This window comes from Podarcis melisellensis, assembly GCF_964234715.1.
Source record: "Podarcis melisellensis genome assembly, chromosome: 9".
NCBI classification, from domain to species: domain Eukaryota; kingdom Metazoa; phylum Chordata; class Lepidosauria; order Squamata; family Lacertidae; genus Podarcis; species Podarcis melisellensis.
Window position 1 is genome coordinate 11208092 of NC_138541.1, and position 20580 is coordinate 11228671.

General features: G+C 42.0%; 1 protein-coding gene across 3 annotated transcripts in view; it reads left to right on the forward strand.

Annotated features, from left to right (window-relative positions):
* The window catches only part of BMP2K (BMP2 inducible kinase), a 44696-nt gene that overhangs the window by 16469 nt on the left and 7647 nt on the right, over window positions 1–20580 (forward strand). The window contains exons 6-15 of one of the 3 annotated variants that reach the window (XM_081924831.1): window positions 631–712; window positions 1459–1591; window positions 3604–3707; window positions 6593–6672; window positions 9153–9310; window positions 9951–10132; window positions 10652–10744; window positions 12656–12837; window positions 13072–13229; window positions 18252–18365. In XM_081924831.1, coding sequence (XP_081780957.1) covers window positions 631–712; window positions 1459–1591; window positions 3604–3707; window positions 6593–6672; window positions 9153–9310; window positions 9951–10132; window positions 10652–10744; window positions 12656–12837; window positions 13072–13229; window positions 18252–18365 — 1286 coding nt within the window. The remainder of the gene's footprint in view (window positions 1–630; window positions 713–1458; window positions 1592–3603; window positions 3708–6592; window positions 6673–9152; window positions 9311–9950; window positions 10133–10651; window positions 10745–12655; window positions 12838–13071; window positions 13230–18251; window positions 18366–20580) is intronic. The other 2 variants (XM_081924833.1, XM_081924832.1) reach the window with 2 other exon arrangements.

Consider the following 20580-nt stretch of genomic DNA (forward strand, 5'->3'; position numbering starts at 1 on the left):
ATGGTCTCTCTCCTTCCAAGGGTCAGTCCATGAATAGAGATTAGTTCAGCTCTTTGCTATTTAGAACACCAATTTGTATACATTCTGTGATTATAGTGCCCTTTTTTGATGGTATGTTATAATTGTGGTTTGAATTCCCTGTTTCAAATTTACTGTTTAAAATCAGTACATTCAAAGAGCTATAATAACATAATTTTAAAAATTGCATTCAAGTGCCATTGGGCCTCTAAGATGCTTTTTTCCTTTTTTGTTACTCTGTTGCAGCTTTCATTTTATTAAAAAAACGAGTGAGAAAGCACTTGCCCTCTAGGCTGCAGAGGTCAGTTTAAAAATCTGATTTCAAAATGGTAAAGGCATGAAAAAGGGGCAAGTAGAAAGAAAAAGCAACCCTATTGACTTTACAAGTTCATAATTTTGTTACATTTTGAGGATACTTTCAGGATAATAACAAAAGTGCTCTCATCATATGGTGATACATCAAAGAATTGTTACTCTTTGATATGTTTAGGCTTTTGCCCATTTTGCTAAATTGCATTGCCCCAATCTTAGTGCAGTAATGCACAGTCTGAAAATTCAAAACAAGTCTATATTTTATTGTTCACCTTTAATTATCCAATTATATGATCATAGGTATACTACATTATCATACAGAGCTCCTGAAATGATTAATCTTTATGGAGGGAAACCAATTACTACCAAGGCAGATATCTGGGTAAGAAAACTGAATAATTTTACTGTTGTTGAATAGTATAGAATTTGTTGCATTTCCCCCACAAAATGTTTCTTTATTAAGCCTAGTATTTAGATAAAAGCTTTATGAATAACATCAAAATGGCTTGCATATCTGAATGTTTGTTCAGTCAAATATAGGGTAAAATTACATAATCTCAATTAATAAATCATTATACTTGTTACTTGTTTCTTTGTGCTGAATCATGGGAAAAAAATAGGATTCAAATTCTTGTAAAGTGCTTTAAATGAAAGCACTCCATTAGCAATTCTACTGTATATTTTGTAGTGCAAAAGGTTGAGCAATTTACCATCTCTGTGAAGCTTGACTGTGTGCCAGCAGCAGCAAGAGATGCTCTTAGCAAAGCTTTTTGTAATTGAGCGAGCAACACTACCAAATTTCCGCTTAATAAATCTGTGTAAATCTGATGCTTGATGTGCAACAATGTCACAGTATATAAATGCGTTTATAAATAAATAAACACAAGTGCTGAGATGATCAGATTAGCAAAAACATTTTAACAGTTTTGCTGTTCTTGCATTCATTTAGAAAACTGTGAAACACCTCTCATTAATTAGTTTGGAAGCTGTGATACTTCTATTACCACTGAAGTGTTAAGTTTTACACTTAAGTTGTTAATGGTCAAATGCTGCTTAAACAGTCTTGGTATTTGGAGATTTCTCCCAATAACTCAATAACTGTGTTTCACCTGCTGTTTCACTTTATAGGCTCTTGGTTGCTTGCTATATAAGCTTTGTTTCTTCACACTTCCCTTTGGTGAGAGTCAGGTTGCCATTTGTGATGGAAGCTTTACCATCCCAGACAATTCACGTTACTCCCATGGTATACATTGTTTGATAAGTAAGTAACTGAGGCAACTTTCAAATTACATTGTCTGTGAAATGCTTTAATCTTTGATGAGGTGTTAAACCAAAAGTGAATTATCTTGCTGATTGAAGGTTTCATTGCTGAGTACAACTGTGGAAATAATGTATGTTTGCTTTCAAGTATATGATCATACCAATATTAAGATAAAAGGACAATCCTTCCCCAGGCCTTTTTGAGTGTTCGTTTCATTTTATTTTCTGCTCAGTGCTTTGACAGCAATATACATAATACATGTTGCATTCATTATTGCATAACAAAATACATATTCTAAAACGATTCAATCCAAAAGTGCCTCAACAAACACTAATCAGTATATTGGGTCAGATCTAAATTTTGCCTTCTGCAAACAAAGGCTCTTTTCATCTACGGAAGCTTTTTGTGTCGGCAGAGGGTTCTCCTGATGGACAGTGAGGAGTTGGCGTTGATTATATCGCTGTCCTTCTCCCAGCACCATCTCTCACACGGTTCTGGAAGGTTCTTTCCAGAAGAGGTTGAAGGGGAAATTGGTAGAAGTGTTTCTCCCTTTCCACCAGAGGCTTCTTCATGAGAAGAACTCTGTTTGGGATGCTCCTGCTTATTGGCGTAATCCTAGGATCCAAGCCCCAGTGCCACAAAATCAAAATCTTAACTATAGCCTTAAAATGGAAAAATGTAAATTGATGAGAAAATTTAAGAAGGGAAAATAGGCCCCCTCCAAATGTTAATGCATAAAATCTGTTTAAAAAACCTAAGGTTCTAATATAATCAAAGGGATTGCCAACCCAATTTACCTAGCCAGGCACATTTAGAAAAAGTGCCATGGACACTAGTCAGAAATTGGCTTTCATGGCATAACACAACACGGCAGCTGTGGGATGTGTGGCATAACATTGAATTAGACACAGCCATTGCTCTTTTCTGGTGGTACGCAGGGGCATGCATACTCCTAAACATTTTGTGAATCTTAAGTTTGGCCTCATTGAGGGGCAGTATCTCAATATGAGTAGGAAAATGAGAGTATCCGAAACAAGTTTTTTTAAAGAAAAAAAGCACTGGAAACAGCAGTTATTACAACTTTTCTTTGCCCATTCCAGCCTGGGACTAGCTCATGTTTGCCATGGAGAGTCAGCAATGTCCTGTTGGTCTTGTGGCGGTTACGCAATAATGCAGTCTCTAACTCTCACAAACACACACACACTCACGAACACAATGATGGTGTTTGCTGTCTAATAACAGAGCATTTACCAGTACTATGAAAAATATACAAGGTGGCCACACCACACTCACTCTCCTGCGCACACATACATACCTACTGTGCACTTACAGATCTTATACACGCATGCATCTCTTTCTCTCATACATACCCATTTCACATATACATCTCTCTTTCTCTGCCCAAGTGCACCTCTCTCTATGTTTCACATACCACGTATTCATAATCTCTCCCTCCCTTTCACCTCCCCCCACCCCAATTGCATCTTCCAAGTGCACCCCTCTCTCTCACACATGAACTCCTATAGGATTTTTTCTGGGGGGCATGCAGGCAAAGCAATACACTGAAAAGGGTGATACGTGCTAATTTCTCACAAAAAATGAGAAGAATGGTGTCTGTATATTTTACTTTATATAATGCAACATAATAGAGAAGGCAGTTCTTTCTAGATTGCATGGTGCCCAATTAGTTTTAGGACCTGGCAGATGAAAACAAGAGGCTTGCTGGATCTTGTTTGAGCATTCGGTTTCCCAAAGTAGGCAATATATGCCTTCAGGAAGCCCACAAGCAGAATACGGACGACAGCAGCTGTTTCACGTTGTTCTCCAGCAACTAATTTTAAGGCATAGTTTTACCCCCCTGCCTACCACAAAAAACTGGTTGTGTGGTACCTGTCTGTCCATAGAAACAATGAAAACTGCACTACAAAATCTATTTGATTCACTTTTATTCTACTTTGCTAAATCTAGGCTTCTTTCTTGCTGCTAATCTTTTGATCTGCTGTAATCTACAGGGTATATGCTTGAACCAGATCAAGAACAGAGACCTGATATCTTTCAAGTTTCTTACTTTGCCTTTAAACTTGCCAAAAAGGACTGTCCAATATCCAATATCAATGTAAGTAGATCTTACATAATGCTATTATTTTTAAGGTTAGCAAAAGGAATAGCACTAGCTTTTTGACTTTTTTAAAAAATGGGAACTCCTTTTCCGCCATACAAAGTGGCTCTAAATTTAGTAACTTCAGATAATTTTTCAAAACATTGCCTTCATGGTAATTCAGAAAAACACACTGTGCCTGCTTTGAAAAGTAAATGACATTAACCTATGGATTTTTTCCCATACCAAATGCAATAGAAAATTGTTGGATGGTCTGGGCACTTTCTCTTTTTGAGCTTTCCTCTTGGAGATGTCAGGATTGTTAATTCAGTCAGTTAATGCAGTTGGGTTGGTTCCCCCCAAAAATGTATTCAGAATTCAAGGACACAGTAAAGCAGAATGCTGCTATAGACACAGTTTAGCCTACTGCATGATGAACTCTGCAGGTGCAGCAAAGCTTTTGAATTCGTTCTACTCATTCCCACAAAAAAATCCCAGTAGTCCTTTTGCTCCTAGGTGACATAGAAAGCTTCTGAAACTAAAGGGAGTTGCAAAAGCCTTGGCTTTAAGCTTAATTAAGATTCCAGACTATAGTTTGTATTTCTTGGCATACCAGTGCCAGCTTTTTACTAAGTAGACATCAAAAATATTATTTATTACTTATTATTACAGTGGTGCCCCGCAAGACGAATGCCTCGCAAGACGAAAAACCCGCAAGACGAAAGGGTTTTTCGGTTTTTGCGACGCTTCGCTAGACGATTTTCCCTATGGGCTTGCATCGCAAGACGAAAGCCCATAGGGAAATCTCGGGGACCTTTTTTTAAATGCTGGCGGTGGGGAGCAAAGCCTTTCCCCCCCCCTCCCGACTTCAGAAGAGGTCCAGGAAGGCCGGCGGGGGCGAAAGGCTTTGCTCCCCACCGCCAGCATTTTAAAAGCGGTCCGGGATAGCAGGGAAGCGCTTCCCGCTATCCCGGACGGCTTTTGAAGGCAGGCAGGGGAGGCAAAGACTTTTGCCCCCCCTGCCTGCCTAACCGGGGGCTTTTAAATCGCCCCGGGACTGTCTGGGGCGATTTAAAAGCCCCCGGACGGCTTTTGAAGCCTCCCCCCGCCGCCCGGCTTCGGGGCATCGTCCCGATGCCGGGCGGTGGGGCAGGAACGCCTCCCCCAGCCGCCCGGCTTCGGGGCATCGTCCCGATGCCGGGCGGTGGGGCAGGAACGCCTCCCCCAGCCGCCCGGCTTCGGGGCATCGTCCCGATGCCGGGCGGTGGGGCAGGAACGCCTCCCCCAGCCGCCCGGCTTCGGGGCATCGTCCCGATGCCGGGCGGTGGGGCAGGAACGCCTCCCCCCGCCGCCCGGCATCGGAACGATGTCCCGATGCCGGGCGGTGGGGCAGGAACGCCTCCCCCAACCGCCCGGCTTCGGGGCATCGTCCCGATGCCGGGCGGTGGGGCAGGAACGCCTCCCCCAGCCGCCCGGCTTCGGGGCATCGTCCCGATGCGGGGCGGTGGGGCAGGAACGCCTCCCCCAGCCGCCCGGCTTCGGGGCATCGTCCCGATGCCGGGCGGTGGGGCAGGAACGCCTCCCCCAGCCGCCCGGCTTCGGGGCATCGTCCCGATGCCGGGCGGTGGGGCAGGAACGCCTCCCCCCGCCGCCCGGCATCGGAACGATGTCCCGAAGCCGGGCGGCCGGGCGGGAAAGCCTCCCCCCGCCGCCCGGCTTCGGGGCATCGTCCCGATGCCGGGCGGTGGGGCAGGAACGCCTCCCCCAGCCGCCCGGCTTCGGGGCATCGTCCCGATGCCGGGCGGTGGGGCAGGAACGCCTCCCCCAGCCGCCCGGCTTCAGAACGATGTCCCGAAGCCGGGCGGCCGGGCGGGAAAGCCTCCCCCCGCCGCCCGGCTTCGGGGCATCGTCCCGATGCCGGGCGGTGGGGCAGGAACGCCTCCCCCAGCCGCCCGGCTTCGGGGCATCGTCCCGATGCCGGGCGGTGGGGCAGGAACGCCTCCCCCAGCCGCCCGGCTTCAGAACGATGTCCCGAAGCCCGGCGGCGGGGCGGGAAAGCCTTTGTCCCCCCTGCCTGCCTTCCCAGGGGCTTTTAAATCGCCCCGGACAGCGGAGAAGTCCTCCGCTGTCCCGGGCGATTTTAAAATGCCGCCCGCCAGAAGAGGTCGGGGGAAGGCGGTTTCCATAGGAACGCATTATTTGATTTTCAATGCATTCCTATGGAAAACGGTGCATCGCAAGACGAAAAACTCGCAAGACGAAGAGACTTGCGGAACGAATTAATTTCGTCTTGCGAGGCACCACTGTATTTAGTAAATTTATATACTGCCCTTCATCCAAAGATCACAGGGCCATATGCAACATAAAAACACAAAACTTGTAACATAATAATAAAATGTATCACCCTTCCAAAACATTTAAAATATCATATTCTTCCATAATTAAGGAATTCATTATGAAACCACCTCTAAATTTTAAAATGGTGGCTGCAGGGAATGTGGCTTTCTCTCCCCGCCCCCACCCCCGGCGAAGCATTAATCACTCCCTGGACCCACCTGGACCCCTGTAGGATATTCAATTCTGTCTCTCCCCACTGCATAATTTACCATTTTGCCTCTTTCTAACAGTAAGCCAGTGTTTCAAGGCCACTGAGCATTCTCAGTTCTCACACTGTTTTGGGGTAGCCTCTTGGATTTTTTAAATGTTTTTTGTACTTCCTCAAACCCTGGGGGTTTCTCCTTGTTCATGAATGGCAATGTGCTGGGTATAAAAGGACTGGCTGTCAGAGAATTGAGCTCGACATTGATAGATATAATTATTTGCTACTGGTGCTACTTATTTTGGAACTTGCTACTTATTTTACTTCTAGAAGTCTAATAACGTGGTTAATTTATTTCCCCAAGAATTCTCCTCTCCCTTCAACTCTTCCTGAGCCCCTGACAGCTAGTGAGGCTGCTGCTAAGAAAAGCCAAATAAAAGCTCGGTGAGTATGGCAGTTTTATGCACCTTAATATCGTTAAATCTATTTTTCCTCCCCTAACAAAAATTGTTTGAAAACATTTTTCCTTTTTCAGACACTGTTAAGCCTTGCTTGTTAGGTTGTCTTTTGTTGCTGTGCTGCTGTAGACTAGTACCAAGATATAAAGGATAACTGAATTCAGGAATAATCTCAAAGTATTCAAGACCAGCCATGCACATACATAGTCACAAATAAAAAGTGATACCTAATGTTGGCTAGCAAGTATTCTTATTAAATTTAGAAGAGAATATAAATACAAGGCAAATACATAAACTCACCAGAATAGTAGTGGAAAAATACTAGACTGGTGTGATTGTTGAGGTTGAATGTCATCCGCAAACTTCTCAAAATTACAGGTGTATGAGGGGATCATAATAGTGGGTGGGAGTCAACTAACTTTTACACATAGTAGACACATTGAACCTAATTTAGCTCTATTCCGTGAGTCTACTCAGAGTAAAATTTAGTTGAAAATGACCCAGTGTTTCTGCTTTTCCACTGTGCTCTGTCCTCCCCAAACAGCTTGGGATCAATCTTTGCTATGAGCCAGACAGGAGGAAAAGTTGGTGATAATAATGGTGCTTCTGAAATGGGTCCCCTTAAACAACAACAACAAAATATATGATTAAGTATTATCATCATTATCCATAGCCTGGTTTCCCACCCACAAAAAACATTTGAAACAATGCCTGCTGTAGGGCATGGCAGCAAAGACAGGAAAGGGTTTCCATATCCTCCCTTCTCCCCAAAATCAACTAAGGCCCCTCTCAAGCAGCTTCCCTGCTCCTTGTGCATGTAGTCAATAAACTACAGCAGCAATGGGAAGATTTGCATGTTTCTTCCACACACCACATTTTCAAAAAGTGAATCAAGCAGCTACCTGCTCCACATGCTCAGCAGGCAACAAAACAAGTGACATACAGTTCCTTTGTTTCTTCCTTTACCGCAGTACACACATTCTTTAAAAGCATCTCAAATAGCTGCTTGGCTTAGTCATGGTGGCCACATGACCCGGAAGCTGTGGGCCGGCTCCCTCGGCTAATAAAGCGAGATGAGCGCCGCAACCCCAGAGTCGGCCATGACTGGACCTAATGGTCAGGGGTCCCTTTACTTTTATTTAAATAGCAAGTGGATCCATTGACCAGGAAATGGTTTCTGCACATGTTGCATCATAACTCTTTTTCTTGGAGGACTAGAGACATTTTTGAAATAGAAAAATGCATCTGTGGGCATTGATGGGGGCCACCAGTGCAAGTGGTGGATTGATTACTCCCACTACAAGAGAATGGAGATTGTGACAGTATAAGGTACACACACACACACACCCTTCTTAATCTACTTGAACAAAACGTGCTTGCACAGGTCTACAGTAGTAAAATGCACAACTTTGATCACACATTGCACAAGAAGAGTGAGAAGTTTCACAAATTCATAATATTACTGTCTCTACATCTAATGTGGCGTTTCAACAAAGAACTGCTTTCAATGACTCATTTACCTGTTCTCAGTGGAATATTGCTTTGCAGAAAGGAGAAAACTGAGATGGACACATAAGGGAGGGAGCAGTTTCTGTCCACTTCAATCCACCTCCTCCCTACACAATGTCCCGCAGCATTCGGAAGGGTCTCTCAACCCTCAGCGCAAACGTGTGTGTGTATGTGCACTTGCAAGGATCTGCAGAGGGAAGGGGAAATTAATGAAAGTGAATTCCGTTTCTAGAAGGAAAGTTAGGATTCAAGTCATTGGAGTGTAGTAATTCAGTTAACACTGGTTAAGAGCTGTTTTGAATCAGCTCTTAGTGTTAACCAAATTACTAAATCATGACTGACTGAACTCTGTGAAAACTTTAGTCCAATGATAGAGTTATTACTGAAGAAACCTTATAAATTACTTTATGTAATGATTGCAGACTGATCCAGTTTCAGAGATCTGTGTGTGCAACAGAGGTCTCAAGTCAACACTGAGCTATTGACTACCTGAAATAAGTTTGGCACTCTAGATCCCTCATGTGTTAGTTATGTATTGCAGTCAAGTAACTTGTGCTGGTTATGGGCTGTGTGTGCAAAGAGGAAGACAGGAGACATTGAGGAAAGTGGCAGATTGAGCAGAAGCAGAGACTGGAATGAAATGAGAGGGAAATTCATTAGAGCACTTCATTTTGTGGATAGCAGTATTTTTATACTTGAGTGTACACTTGTTAGTTAAATTTACTGAATACACACCATAAAGATGTGTTGAATGCCACATGGAAGAATGCTGAATCAAGCTGTTGATTCCTGGAAAGGAGAATATTTTTCAAGACCCTTCTTATGGTAATTGTGCACATTGAGAGAATATATGGAAAGTTATTTTTGTATAAATGACAGTGCAGAAGATATGCTTCTAATCTTAACTATACCCTTCTTTTTGAAGTTCAGAAATTTCTAGAATCTCTTTCATTCTAGAATAACAGATGCCATTGGACCAACAGAAACCTCAATAGCACCACGACAAAGACCAAAGGCCAATACAAGCACTGCCACTTCTAGTGTACTAACAATTCAGAGCTCAGCAACACCAGTCAAAGTGCCAGTCCCTAGTGATTTCAACAACGGACAAAAAGGTAACTCTTCAAACTAATGGAGTGGATTTGAGTGAAAAGCATTATTAAGTTTGGAGATTAGATAGCACCTTTTTGCAAAGCCTTTGTGAATCCTTTTGACAACTATTTTGTTTTGATTCCTGTATATCTACAATTATGAGTTCCTCCTTTGCTTAATTGCCCAGTTGCATCGTGGTTTGAGAAGAGTTGCTACACAAAGTTGTGGTGACATACTGCTTTGGAAAACTCAGTGCACGGTCTTTTTGACAGGCAACCTATTCATTCATGAAAATGAACACTAGGATTGACGCACCTTTTTAAGGAGATATGTTAAATTGCAAATGGTTGTATTTGCATATTGTTGTGGTGCTGAAATTTCAGCTTAACAAGGCCAGAATCACTGGAGACTTAACTCCAGAGTTACAGCTGAGATTTGTCCCTATGAGACAGATTCGCGGGCGGGGTGTATGTGCCTTAAATGACTTAACTAAAAAAAATACTTGCAAAGCATTCTGTAGAGAAATACAGTACAAAGTAAATGGGTTTCTGTGGTGGTTTTATCTTGGAATAGAGAAGTTAAATGTGTAATTTACTAGGAAGCTTTCCGTGTTCAGACTTTAAAAATGCATTGAACAGATAATGTGCATTGAAAATATCCTAGGAGCCTCAAAATCTGGAAATAGCCAAGAGAGTATGTTGTCCCAGGGAACTAATCAGGCCCCACAGCAAAATAGAGTACTGCAACAACTACAGCAAGGTGACTGGAGGCTACAGCAGTTGCATCATCATCACCACCAGCAGCAGCAGCAACAACAATTGATTCAGGATGCATACATGCATCAGGTACCAATGTGTTTTGGCTGTAGTACAAACCAGTTTTCAGGTTTGCCTCTTCTGTTATCAGTACAACTTTATAAATATAACTTGCTAACGTTCAGTTGATGGTTGTGCTCACTTTGCCTTTGGAGAAGAATTTCCTGCCCGTGTCAGACTAGTTACTTTGGGCGTTCAACTTCATTTGTAGCTTGACTAGATTACATTTCTGGAGCTATTTGTTCTGCAAGTACCCTTCTATTATACGTTCTCTGCTTATGGCATGCTGATCTGGTTTATATTGGACACTGGGTGGGAAGAGAGCAAGGATAAGAAGTTGGAACAGTATGGTCCAGCTCTTATTTTGGAACATAAGTTGAATTGTCTGATTTTTTCCTCTCTTACCTAAAATTAAGCATTTACAGTAAAAAATGCAACTAAGTGCAACATCTCAAAGTGCTGCACATGCCCCAAGGACAATTATTTGTGTAAAATCACTTGATCAGCTGGTATTCATGACTGATAAGAATTTGTCCCTTTCTAAAACAGTATCAACAAGCAATGCAACAGCACATGATTCAACAGCAGCTTTTGATGCGCTCTGCTTACCAGCAGCAACCTTCCCCATCCTATCCAGCCATGGTAAGTTAACCTTTGAATACAAAATTCTGTTTACTTTGATTACTGATAAATATTACTTCACAGATAAAGAAGGGTAATAATTAGCCACTTAAAAATTGACTACCTTAAATAGCATGACTGTTGATGGCATATTTCTTAACTACAGTTGCTGCTTTTTACAGAAACTGAAGGGAAAAGGAGGTATTTCTTACTCTACAACAGCAAAAACTAGCTCTCACTCCAGTGGTTGTTCTTCCCTCAGTACTGCAAACTGGCATGGAATCTACACACATTTAAAAACAGTTCTGAAAATGCTTTTTTAAAAAGCGTTTTAAAAATACATGGAATTTTCCATAAGGCTCACCATTGCCATCTAGTGTCACATTGTATATTGCACTTAAAATGTTTTATTTGCAGCTGTATAGCTGAGTCCAGGTTCTCCGTTTGTCTCTTCAGCCTAAGCCAGGTGATTTCAGCGATCTCTAGCAAGTTTTCAGCCACTAATCCACTATACCCACCCTTTGGGTTCTCTTTCTTTCCCAGTCTTTTTCCTCTGCTGTCTTCTTCTGGCTGATTCCACAAACACCAATCACCAGCAACTACAACTAGCCGGCTTCTTTTAACTGCTGGCCAGCCTCTAGCCATGTATACTCTCTAGTCCAGCCCCAGCCAATCACACTGTCGTAACTGAAAATTCTGAATCTGCACCCACCCACCAATCAAAATTATATACTACCTATCCTTCTTTTGCATGCTGAGAGTTCTAACCCACAGCTGTAAATTAAGTCTTCAGCCAACAGGCAAACCTAACTGTCACCGGATCAGATCATCTTCGCACCTCAAATACATTACAGTATAAATGTCTGAACAATTACACAATACTTGTTAAAACATAATTCAAAGTAACATTGGTGCTTACTGCAGCATAGCAATGAAGGGTGTATAGTACAGATAACATTTATTGTTACTAGAGGATCTTCTGTGTTACATTTTATTTTTCCTGTTTTGTTTTTTTTGCTTATGAAACAACAGACATCTATCAACAAAATGCATGCCTTATGAAATATTTTAACTATGGAAGGAAGAGTTTCATTTCAGGAAAAATGAATAAATCAAAGATTTTGAAAACCTTGAGTAAAATTTATTTGAGTCCATTTCCCTGCTTAAGACTGTACCTTGGAAATAATACCATTAATTTTAGTGCTTTCAAAATGAACTTGATAGCTATAGTATATAGTTACTTAAGTGAAGAACAAATTCCCCTTGTGTTGAATACTGGGATATAAGTATTCTTGCCCATATTCACAAACAAACAAAACTATTTTGGCCATGTTACCTCAATCTCACGATGAATTGAAATATTTTACTGTGCTTACACCATGTGAAAGTAAAGTCATATTTAGCATAATATAAAATCAAATGGATGTCAATTGCTTGGTAAGTTATGTCACACGTGTTAACTGATCTCACTCTTCCAAGTAATTCATTTTAATTTAATTGAGGGACCTAGGGAGCAACTCTTTGTTTCCTTGGAGAAGTGCTCTAGGCTGTTGTGGAGTCATAGGAGTCTGTGATTGAGGTCCCCCTTGATGGTCTGAGGCCCTCCTTGAGGATGAGGTAGGCAGAAATGGAAGTGCTCAGAGGGGGTGTCCAAAACTCCCATCTCAGGAGGGTCTCCATGTCAGCCACACTGCCCACACCTTCTGCTCTGGCAGTTCCTCCACCACAGACTCCCCACCTCTAACCTCAGTAGAATGGCTTTGTTGATGCCATTGTTTAGTGTCAGTAATGGTAAGTACATCTGTGTTGTCGATTCAATTTAGCTTTGATAATGTAGTTAAAGGTTATGTTTCTGCACACAATGAAATTTAATTGTTTGTTGAAGGTACCATGATTTTCTGAGGGTTCACATTTTCTCCCTCTTTCTTTGAGGTGCAGCAGTACCAACAAGCTCTCCTACATCAACAAGCCCTTGTGAAGCAGTTGCAACCTCCGAAACATTCTCCTGAATTTCTTGCCTCTCCTCAGGAGTTCTCACCAGCCTTAATACCCCATTCTAAATCCTTTCCAACTCATGTTGGTGCAGCGTTGGACACACCTTATACTACAAACAGGCAAGCCCCCTCAGTTGATGTTTGTAATGAGTACAAAGACATGCTGTGTGATAGCCCTCCCCAATCTGATGCTTAGAATGCTGCTCTGATTTCTGTGGGGCACCTTAATTGTTCATTATAGAATAATCATTACAGAATAAAATACCTTTTCCTCGCAATTACAAAAGTGATTCATTTAATGTATTTTAAATTCTATTATCACCACAAGTAATTTTCTCAAATCAATTTTTACAGGTCATCTGCCGCTGATGCTGAGTCTGTTTCCAGCTATCCAAAACAGAACGTCAGTAACCCTCCTGATATGTCTGGCTGGAACCCGTTCGGAGAAGACAATTTTTCCAAGCTAACAGAGGAGGAGCTGTTGGACAGGGAATTTGACCTTCTGAGATCAAGTAAGGGACGCTTGAAGGCTTATTTCGCTTCACAGTAAATAAGAGCTCTTTAGGTTCAACCGGCAGTGCCAAAGACTGTTCTGTTCCAGGGTCACACAGTCTTGTTGTAGAAAACATTCTGAGCGTTTGAGGACAGAACTAGCCCGCTGTGTGTCTTGTCCTTCTGTCACAAAAATGTGTGCAATAGAAATTAATTGTTTAGCATTTGTATTAATACAAAGAATGTTAAGGTCATCTCTTGAATACTTACTTTTCTTGAGTGTGAAATTCAAAAACGGAAAATAATGGGATGTACAACAATGCAGAACACCAGTCAGCTGCTTGCATTGCTTCACTTCGCAATTGTTCCCTTGCACACTAGAACAGAAGTTTTTTGTCAGTCTGGAATGCTTTTTGAAAATGACTGAAAAGGGGAAATGACCTAGTACATTATGTTAATGTTTTGTAATGTCTTTTGAGTGGCTTAATGTAAGGGCTGCTTTATTGTTTGGACACAATAGTTGAATAAACTCTCTTAAAAGTCAAAAAGCTAACGTGTTTACTTGCAATCACTTGCACCTCTGCTTGTTTTCTTCATACATAATTTTCACAGAAATGAGTTATGGAGAAGGTATAAGGCAGTGTTTCCCAACCTTTTTTGGGCAAAGGCACACTTGTTTCATGAAAAAAATCTCGAGGCACACCACCATTAGAAAATGTTTAAAAAATTAACTCTGTGCCTATATTGACTATATATAAAGTAACTCTCTTTAATAGGAATCAAATAAACACAAAGAAAGTATTTTATAATTACTTTATTATGAAATAGTAAGTAAACAGAAATATGAAAAATTATAAAATACTTTATTCAGTGCGCCTTTTGTCCCTCTCCTCGAAATGCTCCAACTCAATGTTTCTCCGCGGGCTGGCCATTGGAGAGCCGTGTCGCCCACACCGCAGCCCAATACAATATGAACCCTCCCCTCGCAAGCGGCAACCCCTCCACACTCCCCACCTTAAGCCTCCACACGCGCCCTGCCCAAAGAGATGCCCGCCCGCGCGCGAGGGGATCCTTTACCTCAGCATCCTGCCAAAAAAAAAGGGGGGGGCAGGAGACTGCGGTCCCTCAGAGGCTGGGCGTTAGGAAGAAGCAGCCGCCTTCATCCAATCAGGAGCAGCAGCTGTAGCTGTAGTAGCGCCAAGCTGTGCCGGGGACTCCGTGCCCATGAGGGGAGGGAGGGGAGAGAGAGGAGAGGCAGCAGGTCGCTCTCTTAAGTCACGCGCGCGCAGGCACCACCACGCATCCCTCGCACCCTCTCGCAGAGCCCCTGCTCAGCACCTCCCGCCTCGGGGACGCCCGTCATGAGCCGCTGAGAGGCCGCCAAGCCTCCAGGCTGCTCCCATTCAGCCTTAGGCGCACGCCCGCCTCGGGAAAAGCGGTGCTGGGAGGCGGAGAGAGAGAGAGAGAGGACGCCGCTGGCCGCGTCCCACCCTCAGTCAGTCGGCTCAGAGCTACTGAGGAGAGGGAGGTGGGGACGACGGCGCGTCTATTCCGCTCGGGGCCAGTGCGCCCCCGCCCCCTCTCCAGAATCCCCAACTAAATACGATGCGCTAAGGGAGGGGGGAGAACCCACCCACAATGAGGACGCCTTTCTGCAGGGCGCCTAAGGCCTCTCGCCGCCTGACTCGCCCGCCTCCCTCCCACGGCACACCAGGCAACGTCTCACGGCACACTAGTGTGCCGCGGAACACCGGTTGGGAAACACTGGTATAAGGTACAGGGCAGGATAGAGATTCTGAATTTTGCAGAAAACAAATCACTCCACACGTAAATGACACTTACAGTATATGAAATCAGTGACGCATTCTGGTGTCCTAAGTTTGAAAGTAACACTAGTTTGAAAGACTTGTAATTCAGTCATAAAGTCATGGTTTATTCTGAGCACAAGCCTTGAGGATCCCTTGCAATTTATTAGGGAAGGGAATTATTTGGACTGGGGAGGGGGACAAGGTTTTATATTTTGATTTTGTTCTGTGAACCGCCCTGAGACCTCCAGGTATAGGGTGAATTCAATAATATATGAATTCAATAATAATAATAATAAGTCATTATGTAGCATGCAGACAAAGAAATGTTGATTTTTCTGCTATGTTAGTATTTTCTAATGTTTTTTCACATAAAGGAAAGCATTAAAAAGTCAGAAAGGCATTTTCACATATTTGGAGCCAGAGGAAATGAAGTTTCCAGTCCTCAGTGCAACCATTCTGTGGGCAATAGATTTGAAAATCAGGCTTATTTTGGTAGGCATATTAAAACTATGATTGGGGATCTTTCACATTTGCATTGAAAGTCTGCGGATAAGCTGACTAGAGCCGATCCTTCAAATGTCTCAATAGTGAGTTTGAAGACTTGGCCATTCTCAACTGTCAGTTGCCTCATTTTGTCATATTGTGCTTGACATCCTAATCAGGTTTTGACATCTGACGTTGCCATATATTCTTTCTTACGTAACTAAAATATACTAAAGAAGAAAGTATAGAAGACTTGACAGCCCTCAGCTTTGCAAGAATTTTCTTTATTTAGCTGAACCGTTACTGGATCAAAAAAGAAGTGGACAGATCATATATTCACAGTGTTTTCTATTGCATGCTGAGAATTTTTGTCTTGTAGAACTGGAAGGCTGTGTGAGTGAGAGGCTTTTGAGTGTCCTTTGGAGTTGTTAGATGAACAGCATGTCCAAACCCCAAGTATTAATGAAACAACATTTACACTGTGGGAGAAAACTGCAACAAAAGTGTAGTACTGATTTGTATGTATCAGATAAAATGTCACAAGTTTCCTTGTTTCTGATGAACTACCGTTATATCTGGAATTGTAGTTTCCCCACTAAATTAATAGAAGATTCTCTCTAATTATTGTTTATGCCATAATAACTTTTGTATGTTTCACTGTTAGTAGTTGTTTTGGATCCCGGTCAATAAACAGAATGTTATTTAAAATGGAGCTACTAGAACTACTTCAGCATTTTTGCTGCACCGTATGTAATCAATAATACAGTCTAAATGAGCTAAGTAACGTGGAAGTGAGACAAATCAGGATCAGTGTTGGCAAATTGGAAAAAAACCTCCAGTTTCTGTTTTGCCCCCTAGTTTTAGTGATCTGAGAGCAAGAAGGATACATTTTAATTGTGGTTTGACTAGTGTACACAATTATTTAACACTAGAACAAATACTGTTCCTCATAGTGTGAAGAAGTCACGCATAGTAGCCTTGAAATGTACATTACTTAAATATTTCTTCATGAACTTTCTGTATTTAGTCTGTCCTCCCCACCCCTTTTGGTGGTCACACTTGAATCAGGTCTAAGACAATGCACCCATCATCTCTCGTGGCTTTTTTAGTGTTTGCATAGAACATGAACCTTTATAAAAGCCTCAGTTGGCCAAATTACTTTTATATAATTAGCAATGCAGCATAATAAGCTGACTGAATGTTTCAATAAATCTTGTTTGTAAGTTGCACTTGTGTATTCCGAGAATGAGAATTAGTTATGCTCTTCAAAAAGCATTTTGATATGTATGTAGAAGAGAAACTGTCCTGTATCAAAAATCAGTTGGCTGTTGAGTTTCTTTCTTTTGTAAAAGAAGGAATATAAAACTTAAGGAAATTTAAGCACCTTTTTACTTTGCCGAAACATGGCTTTGCTGTCCACATAAATAATTGCTTAAGGAATATTTTTCATTCACTGTTTTTTTAAAAAGGTTGAACATACAACCTTACCTGTATTGTCCCTTACAATGTTACAATTCTAATTAAAAATATTTACATTTTGTTGTCTTCGTTCATCACTACATGACCTTGGCTCTGTGAATACTCAACATCTATATTTCATTCACAAATAGTAAAGATTCCTAGACAGTTGGGGCATGTACAAGGAAAAGTGCACTAGCTCTAAAGTTGCTTTTTCAATTTTTATACTGTTGTCTAATTATTTTAATGTGACAATTTTGATGCGAGTAGATGAAACTGTCTTTAATGACTATGGCTTGAATTCAGATTTGCTTGCATAGGTGGCAGTTTCCCTCTCTGTCCCCCACCATGTATCCTTCTGAAAAGTAGCCTCTGTGGGTTTGGGGAATCCTTCAGAATAACATGGGATGGGACCTGGCAGACTGCAGTGTGCAATTTGTCAAAATTGGGAAAAGGTGCTCAGAAGTGGCATGGGGGTGGGCCCTGGAGGTTGTGGTGTAGGGGAGCGAGCAGGAAATGCCACTGTGTGAACTACTCTACTTCTGCAAGTCCGGTTTCAAGCCAATATGATCTGAATCAGAATTGGAAACTTGTTTAGAATGCTAAGACGCTTTTTTCGACTTGCTAATTACAGATATTTTTCAGAGGGATATTTGAAAAATACATGGGCTGGAATCTAAACACTGACTTGGGTATGCTCAAACACTTGCACGTTTCTCATAGTTTACGTTGAACAGCAGACTAGAACTAAGAGAAGAGCTGCAGCAACAAAATGGCAAATCCTCTGATTCAAGGAAAAGTACAGAATTGTAACCTCACAGACTTTTGAGCCATTTTGATTGTTCTTCTTTTCTTTTCTTTGCTAAATGTCTGTTGGTTCTCTGCGGGCTGCTCCATATTTGTGTGATGGAAACCTTGCAGGAAGTGGTGGTACAACTTGCTATTTCACCTTACTAGCTGGGTTGCAGGAAGTTGATGAGTCTTGAGTCAGACATTGTTTTTATAAGACTTGTTTTTTTTTTTCATAGTGTGGCCTACCACGAGTCTTTAGGTCAGGGCTACCCATATTACCATTTTAGGAATTTATAGACAAGCCCCACTGAAACTACTGAAACATGGACGTGCATAATTCCCCTTCTATTTCTGTGGGGCTTTCAATAAGAGTCTTGGGATGTTGTGCCCATGAATTTTTTCAAAAGCTGGTAATAAGATACATCTGTTTATTTTCAGCTGGCGTAAAAACTGCCATTTTTATTTTACTTTTTTGTTCTGTTTTCGTTTTTATCCTTGCAGATAGGCTCGTGGAGAGGAGAACTTCCTCAGATAAGAATGTGGAGCCACATTCTGTCCCACAGAACCACCCTCCAGAAGATCCCTTTGGTTCTGTACCTTTCATTTCTCACCCAGGCAAGTTACATAATGTAACATCACTGCTTTTCATTTAAATATATATTGATAGTGCATTAGGTTCGTTCTTGAAATCAATACTTGCTTCAGTAGCTTTCCTATTCCTGCTGCTTACCTAACCCAGAACATGCCTGATAACTAACACCAGATACTGAATTTTAGAAGACTTTCCCCCACTATTAAACTTACTGGAATGTTCATTGCAGTGTTAATCCTTACAGTATTTCTGTATTTTCATATTTCTACTGCATATTCACAATATTCAACAGCTGATCAACTGCACAAGCTCTGTCCTGGCCACCTGCCTTACATAATTCAGAAATGTATTTTAAAGTGTCTCAGCATATTGGGAAGATCCTATTAAGTGATACACATGCCGTTCACAGTTAGTTGAAACTTGCTGGACTCTTGCCCTTATTTCTATACTTAATTGGAGTCCAGAAATAAAGATTCATCAGTGCCTACTGAACTCTAGGTGAAGAGACTCTCATGTATTCAAATAGATTTTTGGGTTTTTTAGGGAGGTGGCAAAATCACCCTTAGCTGTACCAGTCTTCCTATCTAGGACGAACCTTGATTTTTTGTGTTTTGCTAGAATTTAGTTGCATTTCACTTAAATTAGTTTTATCTCTTAACTGGTTGAGGTTTGTTGGGTGACAACTGTTGGTCACACTCAGCTGAAAGTGGTTTTAAGTCCATTGAGTATTTCTTGGATGTCACCCTTTCGATTTGTTTCTGTATCACAAAATCTCAATTAAAATCAAACCAACATAACAAACTCAAAGCAAAGTACATTAAGAAGTACAAATGTGTCACCTGACACTGATGGGTCATCAGTGCCTTGTTCCATTTTGTCCTGGTTCTTCCTGGATTCCTAAGCTCTTATATCACTATTCCATCAAACGCTAAAAACTTTCCTGAATAGCTGTCTTCAGATGTCTTCTAAAAGTCATATAGTTCTTTTATCTGTTTGACATCTGATGTGAGGGCATTCCACAGGGTGGGTGCCATTACCAAGAAAGCCCTCTCCCTGGTTCCCAGTAACCTCACTTCTCACAGTGGGGGAACTGCCAGAAGGGGGAACTGTCAGAACTGGACCTCTGTATCCGGGCTGAAGGATAGGGGTGGAAACACTCCTTCAGGTGTACAGGGCCGAAGCCATATAGGGCTTTAAAGGTCAGCACCAACACTTTGAATTGTACTTGGAAACCTACTGGGAGCCAGTGTAGATCCTTTAGGACTGGTATATGGTCCCAGTCACCGCTCAAAGGTAGTGCCACGTAGAATGCATTGCGGTAGTCCAAGCGGGAGATAACCAGAGCATGCACCACTCCGACGAGACAGTGCGTAGGCAGGCAAGTAGGGTTCCAGCTGGCATATTAGATGGAGCTGGTAGACAGCTGCCCTTGACACAGAATTAACCTGTGCCTCTGTGGACAGCTGTGAGTCCAAAATGACCCCTAGGCTGTGCACCTGGTCCTTCAGGGGCACAGTTACCCCATTCAGGACCAGGCAGTCCCCCACACCTGCCTGCCCCCTGTCCCCCAGAAACAATACTTCTGTGTTGTCAGGATTCAACAAAAGACAATGATTGAGGCGTGTTTAGAGCCACCCTCTAGTCTTAATTTGTAAAATTTAAATTACAATAATGGAATCAAGACAAGAAAATTCTCACTGTTTCAGATGACTATAAATTCAGTTTGTCTTTTGCTAGTTCCTTATTACTGAAAGAAACAATTTTCTCATTTCTACTTGATCGATTTCATCATCAATGAATAGAATACAAGAGACTTCCATATTATAGACAAGTTTAAAGTCCAGCTGTGTATTTGATAAAGACATACAGAAACATACATAATTTCCAGGTTTCGTCTGTCCTTCAAAATAAAGAGCAGTAAGCAGCCCCTAAATCCATCCGTGTTTGTCATCTGCCTCTCTGCCTGTTGCCAAAAAACAGTGCAGATTTAGTTGATGTGTCTCAGTAATCCTTGGTGCTGACATGTGGCAAATTGTTGTGAAATGATGATGGCAGTATGTTACCAATTCAGAAGGAGATTTAAAATGGTTATGCCTCTGCTTTCTCTCAGTCCCTGAAATGATGAACTAGCAGAAGGCATGTAATTACTCCAGTTGTTACAAGCCATTCATCCTCTTATAATCGGATGTCTAGAAAAAGAACATCAGAACAGAAATATTCCTTGAAGATTGGGATCTT